This window comes from Hyposmocoma kahamanoa, unplaced genomic scaffold (genome assembly GCF_003589595.1).
Source record: "Hyposmocoma kahamanoa isolate Upper Pololo Valley unplaced genomic scaffold, ASM358959v1 78, whole genome shotgun sequence".
In the NCBI taxonomy this organism is placed as follows: Eukaryota; Metazoa; Arthropoda; class Insecta; order Lepidoptera; family Cosmopterigidae; genus Hyposmocoma; species Hyposmocoma kahamanoa.
Genome location: NW_020653945.1, coordinates 17,881,867 through 17,892,330, shown reverse-complemented (window position 1 = coordinate 17,892,330; position 10,464 = coordinate 17,881,867). Strand labels below are relative to the sequence as shown.

The 10,464-nt window shown below is 35.8% G+C and overlaps 1 protein-coding gene across 1 annotated transcript; it reads right to left on the bottom strand.

Annotated features, from left to right (window-relative positions):
• Positions 1–954: 954 nt before the first annotated feature.
• Positions 955–8,572, bottom strand: LOC113233415 (beta-galactoside alpha-2,6-sialyltransferase 2). The gene is made up of 5 exons (XM_026468545.1): positions 8,560–8,572; positions 7,897–7,994; positions 7,034–7,179; positions 4,522–4,652; positions 955–2,098 (listed from the first exon to the last, which is right to left on the bottom strand). Exons 1-5 carry the CDS (start codon positions 8,570–8,572, stop codon positions 1,851–1,853), a joined length of 636 nt encoding a protein of 211 aa, XP_026324330.1. The 3' UTR covers positions 955–1,850.
• Between the last annotated feature and the right edge of the window lie 1,892 nt (positions 8,573–10,464).

Sequence of the window (10,464 nt, the reverse complement as noted above, 5' to 3'; positions counted from 1 at the left end):
ATTTTTGTATGGCCTACATTTATTTCTATCGTGAGTTTGGGTGTAATTTGTGGTCGTCTACGTGTGTGTCCATGGCACCCGCGACACAGGGTTTCCCTAGTGCGGGGCTATGTTGAGTGTTTACGTTATTATAAAAAAATATTGAGATTGCTTAAATATAAAATTGAAATTAATCTAACACATATAAGTAAACTTTAAACCGCCACATGAAGTTTCATCCAGTGGGCCTGGATGGAGCAGTCAATTTTATTTGCCACAACTTTCAGAGTGCTGTTGGGGCACCCAAAACCAAAATCGGAACTCAATAATGCTCACGTTATTTCTTGGCGGCAGAAATAGGTAAGGTGGCAGTATTTCCCTAGACGATCTCACAAGGAGCTCTACAACTACTATAAATTATTAAGAAAATAATAGAAACAAAATAGAGGACAACATTAAAATAAAAAACAAATATTTCTTCTAAATGATTTACTATATCATATTAATAAAACCATTCGTTACTATTTTATTTTTAATTACTACTTTTAAATATTGTCCGCATACATTAAATTAGGCACCTCAAAATTTCATAGGAAGACGTTCTAATTGATTTTTGTTGTTTTTTTATATATTTCTCTTTACAATTATATAATATATTATTAATTATTTCGTACCCTTGATTTAATAACGCCACGAACATGTGACCGGCATCCTGATTTTGATTCAAATCTGAATTGATCCGACCGGGTAGTCTCGAAATCAGATGGGTTTCTGAGCGAGAAGATGAACCTGATTAGGAATCAGTCTACTATATCTTTCTAATTTATGAGTTAAATCAACTATTGTTCCGATTAGAAATATTAAAAGTTTCCGATCGGCCAGTTGTGAATCCCAATTATGCGCCTCGACTCGAAAAAGACGCAGTTTCCGATCGGGAGAGGCAAACAAAGTCAAGCTGCATACGTCAAAAGTGTTATCACATGAAAATTATAAGAATAGTACGAATTACATGAAATAAAAAAGTACTCGACTAATTCCGTTTGTAGAATCTTGAAACCTATTTGCTGAAAAGTTGTAATTTTGCGAATGTGACCTTATTAAACCAAGCGTGCGATTTACAGGAATTGTCAATGCATTGAAACCACGCTGTGGCTACTTTCCGCTTTAAAACCCTACTTAGAAAACTTCGCCTTCGTATTTCTATATGTAAAAAGTAAAGTAACCCAAAGGGTTTATAGGCAAAGCTTAAGACTTGAGCTCTATAGGAGTTAAGCATGATCTTCTGATTAAGTTCTCGCGAGGTAGTTCTATAACATGCCCGACAGAAAAATAACTCAAGAGTTATACCGAGTGTTAGCGAGTAAATTACAGAGATAGCCGCCGCCTTACGACATGCTCCCACAGCTGCGTATGGGATCGGTTTTTTGGCGATAGTGTTTAAATACTAGCATTCACGTGAACATCCCGTTTGCAGAATCCTTCAAAAACCCGATCCCGTAGAATTTTGTTATTCGGTTTTGTCTGCAAACTGGATCCCGTAGTCCAAGAAAAAACAGGATCCCGTTTAATGAGACATATATTTCAATGGAAGTGTACATACCAGTGTCCTGCACAACTGAAAAATTTAGACTCATTACAATGCTTCATTCGCCCATAAAATCACGAAAGATACTCACTTTCGATCGACGTTTCACAATCGGGTGTACCCAAATGATGATTTTATGTCACGCAAAAAACAGGACGCAACGTACTGCGCGTAAGCACACCAGTCTGATATGCGGGGTCCAGTAAACACCAGGTCCTACAGAAGTGGACGAAAGAACGAGCCCGTTCCAAACTTAGAATCATATAATTATAACTTATCATAGAACTTAATCAGTACAAGTAACAGTTTGAACGCCAGGTATATCAATAAAGCCTCTCTGAAACACGTCAAGGTCCGAGTTGTCCCTCATGCGCTCTGCAAGGGCCTTTTCTTGTGCTAACGGATGCCAAGCGCCAAGGGTGCAGGCAGTGTCGTCGCGCGAGGCGTGGTAGTGGCAGCGACGAGTCGCACGCGTCGAAGGCACGTATTCGAAGACTCGCACGCGTCTGCACCGATGCATTGAGAACCACACACCTGAAGAAAATAATTAAGAATGAATTTGCGCCATTCTTTTCTGTTTTTCATAAACCCATACGTCTCAAGGTGACGGCACAGATTACTTAATAGTTACTACGTAACAGATACATCACACAAAATCGAAAATACCTACGCAATAATAACGTACTAAATCTGACTAATGACACCAGGCGCTCACTACGAGGAAAAAGGAACCTAAGCACGCACCTAGAGAGGTGAAAATAACGTTGCCTGGCCGTATGCAGTCGTGCGGAGCCGAATGCTCACAAATTAAAGACTTGTACGGGCGCTTGCGCCGACGTCGACACACTCAGCAGTAGGTACTTATCGCGTAATCTTGAGCGAGTGACGGAGCCCTAGTGACGGGTGCAGTGGCAATGCCTCTCAGATCTTTACAATTTAAAGCTCTGAGTGACACTGCAACTGTCATGGATAGGCATGTCGCTTACCACTAGGCGCACGACTTTTTCGTCTCGTCGCTTGATATCATAAAAATCCTAAGATATTATAAGGAATTTCCTAATTTGAAACCAGATGTGGATGTAATTAACCCAGTTCAATCAACTAGTCGTGTGAACGTTTCAACATTTGGATTGAATGGGTGAAAGTTCTTTATTCATAATGTATTATAATAATAATGTGATTGATTAATATACTAGCCGACAAACTATTTCATTTTAGTGATTTGGGAAAAGCACTCGTTTTTTAAATTTTTTCCCCACTGAAAAATACAATGTACAAGATTTTGCTTAATTTGATTATATAACTTATACCCTTGCAACATGTTCTGATCAACTGATTAATTTTATCATTGATTTAATTTAATCATGTGGTGATTGATTCTATGGAGCATCCTGATACGTTAGCCTTTCCATAAAAGTCAATGTTTTTCAGCGTTTATTTCTATTTTTCACTACAGAGTTTTTTTATTTTTTATGATATCACTTGACGGGATGAACAAGTCGTGCGCCTGGTGGAAAGCGATACACCTGTCCATAACAGTTGCAATGCTACTCAGAGCTATAAATCTTAAAGATCTGAGGGACACTCCCACTAAGCACGTCATCCAAAGAAAAAATGCACAGAGTGCGACAACTTTATTACATTCTGTACGCCATTGTTAAAATCAATTATTAGTACAATCATGTGGTCTGTGGTACAATCCCTCTACATTAACACGAGAAAGATATAAAATACGTTACGTATATATTGTTTACTACACTTTTTGCATAGATCATTTGCAGTTTCTAGGTGGTTGTTTATACAATAAATTATTAAAAATATTGTAAAAAAAAATCTGTTTACAAACCAGTAGGTAGAAATATAGTCAACGTTGTAACTACGTAGAATTATTTAGCCAAACAAAACATCCATTCTTTTTTTATAACGTAACGTGATTGTTACACTTTGTAAACAAACATACATCTTTTTATCGAGTTCTCAGGTTTTCGCGATTGTTACAAGTAGGAAATGAAACAATTTTTTGGGGTTTATATTGCTTGCATTTATTATTTCAAAGAAACCAACGTTCCTGGCCCTTTACAGGTTACATAGTCAATCAACAGTGACCATGGGACCTGTAAATTAAGGGCCCGAAACGTTGATTTATTTAGAAAAACAAATATACGCGATTTAAATCCGGAAAAATAGTTTCATTTCCTACACATGTATTTTCCCACTAGAAACTCCAACACTCGAAACACGCACATACACCTTTTCCCACTGTCAATTACACACAAACAAATAAGCAAACAAACAAACAAACAAACACAGACACACACACTCACTCGCGCACGTAAGTTTTCATTAATTAAATTCCTTTAGTATAAGATAAGAAGGTAACTCGCTGACCCAGTAATGTATATTTATCTATATTTTATATACATAATAATGAAGAAATTTGTATTACATTGACGAAATACTTTCATACATGTCTCATAGATGGCGTTACGGCTAAAAAATCGTTAAAATCCAATACAAAGAGCTGACAAACAAGCACACAGAAAAAATCGTGAGGTCCGCTGGTTCGTTCCGTGGCTTCGTTGGCATAGCGTCTGTCACGGTTTGCTCGAAGATATCGGTTCGAATCCGGCCGGATCGAAAGAATTTTTTCTAAGTGTTTGATCTGTGTATTAGTAATTATAACAAACTAGTAGAGTAATTTCATAAAAAATAATTGAATATCATGATAGTGAAACATCCTGACATTAAAAAAAAAGAAAAAATACTTTGTAGTACATTATTGTATTTATTCCCATATAGCTTAGAATGTTGTGTCGCAGGGTACAAATCTCTGAACATGAAAATTATTTTAATGCGAATTAATCGGATTGCCTAGCTTCGATATATATGAGAAGTTATCCCGTAGTTATACTCTGTCTATTTCAAAGTTATTGTCTAAATAAGTACGCAGAACTTACCTATAAAACCAGATGATGGGGGATTTCTTCTTAATCGATAAGGAGATGAGTCCTGCAAGACTCCCCATAGCTCCCAAAGTACCTGAGGCTTCAACAAATGCACGTCAGCGTCGCTTTGTTGCTCCAATAGCCTTAAACACCATAAAGTTTTTTTTCAAACAAGTGAAGCAATAAATTGTGCAACATGTATTGCGATGATTAATGGATTAACGAGTTAATGTATTCGTTATCGGCCATTTAAATTCCTATCACTTTTTGTTGTTAAAATGTTTATATAATAATATTTATTAGTATGCCAACAACGTTTGATACATTTTTTATACAGACTACTTCCGTGGTCGAGCGGTTTGCATATCAGTTTTCGTGGTGTCGCCAGCTCTGGGCTTAATCCTCTGTCGGGTCAATGTAGGAAAACTAAATTTTCTATATAGCCTTGGGTCTGGGTATTTGTGGAGCCGTCGTTATTTCTGATTTCCATAACACAAGTGCTTTCGTTACTTAATTTGCGATCGGGGTAACGTATCTGTTGTTGTCTAATGTCTATTTATTTTATTCGTTTATTTTTTTACAAATTCTTCAAAAAATAAATCTGCTTCTTGAAATCATGCCAATTATAGGCAAATATAAGAATAATAATAATAACATACACACTCAACATAGCTCCGCACTAGAGAAACCCTGTGTCGCGGGTGCCATGGACACACACATAGACAACCACAAATTACACCCAAACTCACGAGAGAAATAAATGTAGGCCATACAAATATTTCTCCAGGCCCGGGAATCGAACCTCGGACCTCTGCGTGGCAGTCCGGCATGGTAACTGTTCGACCACGGAAGCATATAAATAAATAACATTCTTAGCTTATAGGCCCCCTCAGCCGGTTCATTAATTTTGAGAGAACAAGTGCTGGAACACCTGAAACTTGTTTTGAACTCCAAAGGGTGCGAATGAACAGTCAAAAAAGACGCTCCGGCGCTTTCGGCTTTTTAATCATATCATCAACAAAAAAAAAATATTATATTTCCATACAATTGCGGTTACGGCAAGCGGCGACTGTATCCATAGATATAGGAAAAAAGTACATCTATGACAGTGTTCGACTGCCGCAACTGGGCGGCGACTGTGTCCGGTTGCCGCAACCGATGACTGTGTCTATTACATATCAATTGTATATTGCAGTGCCACTCAAAACTTTAAATCACAAAGATCTTAGGGACTGCAACTGCGCCCATCATCCTGAGACATAAGTTGACAAGTCTCATGTGCCTGTAATTTCACCATCACCCTTACCTTTCCAAACCGGAACGCAATATTCACATTACTGCTTGGCGGCAGGAATAAACTAGCGGCTTCTTGTTGCCGGTTACTTGTGTCCAACACAAGACACATGTTTGCGTCTAAAACACTTATCTACGAACCTGATCTACACTAAATGGGTACCCCTTATTCCACTCCTGTACATGGCCGTAAAGAAAGACAATGTTGCAGTGTCTTGTGATTTCTTCCATCTTGCTGGATTAGCCCGTTCATGGAAAGTAACGACATTTTACCCCGTACCCCGTTTCGCTATATGAATCTCAAAAAACCAACTACGTTAGGTACAGTACGAGTTCTTAGTGTTTTGTGTATATATAACATTTTGTTAAATTTCTCAGTATTTGTTTGCGTCTCTCACTATGTTTGTTTTTTTCACAGTATGTGTTTTATACAAATGTGTATTAAATTAATAATGTATGTTCTATGTGTTTTTATGCTATACTTTGTGAAGTGATTGTAAATGTTTTGTTTCTGTTTGCATTTGTGCTGAATAAACGTGTTATCTATCGATGTATTAATACGGCACAAAGAAAAGTAATAACATTTTTGTGTGTAGTACTATTTAAATACTGTACATGAACGGGTTAGTCACGATTACAGGAAAGATTAAAAACTTTATACTTACAGTGCCTCTACCATAAGTTTACTGTGACAGTTGCTAGCGATCGCGTAGATTATTTCTCAATTTTACTTGGCAAATTATACAGCGCCCCTAGTGGTCACAAGAAGAAACAACATTTTATACACATACCATCGAGCATATAACCATAAATAGAGACGAAATGTCATTTAATTTGTTTGAAAACTATTCTGCATATCATTACTGTGACAACTACGCTCCGATTGGCTAGCCCGAGTTCGAAACAATTGACGAGTGTCATCAATGGGTGTCTCGACCAGTTAACTTGAGCGTTGCTATAATGGACAAAAATTGCAAAATTACATATTTAATATTTAATTACCGATGAATTGTGATACCGTTTGTTTTATAACTAGATGTTTTGCTGTTTTTCCCACACCATCGAAATGAACAGCACGGCATTGTTAAAAATTTCGTCTCAATTTCTGATTACATACTCTACTTATATATATAACTAGATGGCGCGCGTTGCGCCGGGCCGCTAATGCGGCCCGCGAGGGCTTTCTTTCAGAATTTTAACACTATTTATATACAGTCTATTTAATACTTACTTTTTATAAACGGGAAAGAGAGGAAAATCAGGATGTTGGTACCACTCCTCCAGTGTAGAAGAATAGTTTGCTGGATCCCATATCAATATCGATATGTTCTTGTACAACGGGTCTTCGGGGAAATTGAATTCTCGTTTAGTGACCACCTGGAAGTTATTACACCGATAAATTACTTGCGTAGCTGAATACCAGCGTCTTCAGCTACGCAATTGTGAAAAAATACGCAAATATTGTGTTTATATTGTGGTAATACAGCGTTTTTTTATTTGATTTTTTTTATATCAAGTGACGGGATGAACAAGGCGTTCACCTGTCCATAGCAGTGGCAGTGCCACTCGGAACTTTCATCGTAAACGTCTGAGGGGAACTGCCACTGAGCCCGTCATTCTGAGATTGAGAGACAAGTTGACAAGTTCCATGTGCCTGTAATTATTTTCACCAGCATCCTTATGGTAATAACGCCTACATTACCGCTTGGCGGCTGAAATAGGTAAGGCAGGTAGTTTATTTTTTATTTTCCGTGGTGTTTATTTTAAATAATAATAAGTATAATATCGAGTTCTTAAGTAATAAGTATAATATTTTATTCCTCCTACATATACTTAGATACGCCAAGATTTACAAAAAATTCGTGGTACAAGGTACAAAAGCATTTTATTATATTTATTTATTTATATTTAAATTATTATTGTATATAACCTAATAATAATCGGTAATTCTCAGTTATATCCAACTGTAACATAGAAATGAAAAACAGTAAAGAGCTTTCTATTGTATTCTATTTTGCCTATGAAGCAAGCTTTATTACAACTACGCTGTCGCTAATCTATTACTGCTATACAAACTGTACTGCATCAATTTACTTGTGAGTTTAATACACGAAATGTAGTTTTGGATCCAACATCATCAGTGTAGTTTCCAGTCGGGGCGTTGTTGAACCTCAGCACCATGTCGTGGGAATCTAAACAAATGAATTAAAAGGTCATTTGTTACAACGCTTTTTAAAAACGGGTCTACGTTTTGTCTACCTAAATTTTCAGTCACGCTGATCGTGACTAATAGATTTTATTTGCGGTTTTCTTAAATTCGTACAAGGCCCAAGGGCCTTGGCCTATTGGCAAGCGCTCTATAGATATTTAATACATCACAATATCGAAATATTAGACAAATGATAAAAAAATGCAAGAATCATTTATGAATCTTCAAGTAACCTGAAAAATAATGCCAAATTCAATATCTCTACCTTAGGGTTTTTGAAATTGTACCCTTGATTATAATCATATATAGTAACTGGGTAATTTTCATGTTAATTTTGTCTACCTAATTTGGGTGGCATTTCTGTTATTTAAATATTGTAGAATATTATCACGAAGTATTATTTAATATTCTAGTGTAGTAACTTGAAATATTATTTAATATTTCACGGTAATATACTTGAATACTTAAATAATAAAAACTGCCACCGAAATTAGGTAGAAAAAAGTAACCTGTAAATTATCCAACCGTGGTATAATACAGACACTTACGATAATACACCATAATTATTTATAAACTTGTTCCTATTTATTTTTAATTATCATATTATGCACCCCTGTTATTTGTTTAGAACATAGCTCTCCGGTTGTACTGTTTTGTGTGCAATAAAGTTTTAATAAATAAATATAAATTTTCTTTCACCAATTTGTTCCTCGTCCTTCCACAACACAGTTCACAAAAATATTCGGACTCGTTCACAGTAAATGCTGCCCGTATGTGGAACCTTCTCCCGGTTGAGATCAGACAGTTGACTTCGGTTCCGATTTTCAAGGGTGCCTTTTGAAGATTTTTCATCTCATTTTAGAGCTTATGAAATATTTATTTACATTTGATATATTTATTTATAGTTTTATTTTATGAATTCATTTTACTACAGATTTTGTATGTATTAGTGTATCAACATTACTTAATATATATGTTTGTATTCGTATGTACATTTGATATAATAAATTTATTTGTGTATTTATTGAATATAGTAGCATTCAATTTCTTTATTTATTTATTTTTAGTACCACCTCAAAAACCAACATTCCTCTCAGTTTTTCAAAGGTTAGTTGGAAGATATCCCTTTATGGGATAAGCTCGCCTTTGTACACAAATATTTTAAATTGTTTCTAAAAATGTGTACTTTTCTTTGTGGTACAATAAAGTGTTTAAATAAATAATAATAATAATAAATAAACAATACATCATAATATTATATAACATGAAAATCATAACATAATACGCAGTACATGAAACAAATTACGTAAATGTGAAATTTTATAACTCTCCTATTTAAAAAAGTTACCAGCTAATTTCGTTCGTAGGATAAATGACTCTCTTAAAAAGATGTAATTAGGCATTTTTTTATAAAAATATGTACATTTGACCTCCGTCTCACCAGATGGAAAGTGACGATAAGGTCGATGATGGAGAGTGTACATCTACATAATGCCTATTCACTATCGCCTTGAAAAGTGATAGTGAATTAGGTATTATAGCGTACAGGGAATAAGTCTGCAGGCAAAGAATTCCACTCCATAGCCGTTTACCATTTAAATGTGGAAGCCCAATGTGCGAATCCCTGGAATATCCACATTTTTTTGGTAGACAATATCAGATACGTTACTCCGAACCCAAAGTAAGTAACTAAAGCACTAGTGTTATGGAAATCGAAAACACCAACGGTACCACAAGCACCCAGACTCGAGACATTATAGAAAGTTAGTTTTTCTACATTGATTTGGCCGGGGATCGAACCCGGGATCTTAGAAATGACGTCACCGTGAAAACGTGTGCAAACCACTCAACCATGGAGCTCGTCACAATATAGGTGGAACTAACAACGGCCTTGGTGGCCCAATGGTTTTCACTATGGTCACTGGATGCTTATGCGAATCCCGGTACCTATTTGGGAAATAAACTTTTCTAAATTCTTTTTCTTCTTTTCTAAACCCTGGTGCTCATAGTACAGGGAATTCCTTAGTTTAAGACCAGGCAATTGGTGTGGTTTAATTTACGGATATCGTCGTCTAAGTTCGTAAACCTCGTAACCTCCATTAATGTGAACTTTTGAGTGGGCACAAAAAACGAAATTACTAGAAATAATTTTATGACAATATATGATTATACCTTTATTTTGTAAATAAAAGAATGTCTACAAATTATATTTTAAGCTCTAGTTGCCCCATATTGCGCTTGAATAGTAAAAAGGGGTTTTCATCGAAAAACGTAGTTACGAGGTTTTCAAATTTAGCCTAGAATATTATTATAAGTAAGGGTGCGAAATAATGTCAAAGAAATTAGCGAAATCCTTTAAAATTATTGTTTACAGTTAACGCTCCTATGGAATTACAATAATAGCTCGTAATATTATGTTAGGTGATGATAGTACCCGACAATTGTGTGAAACA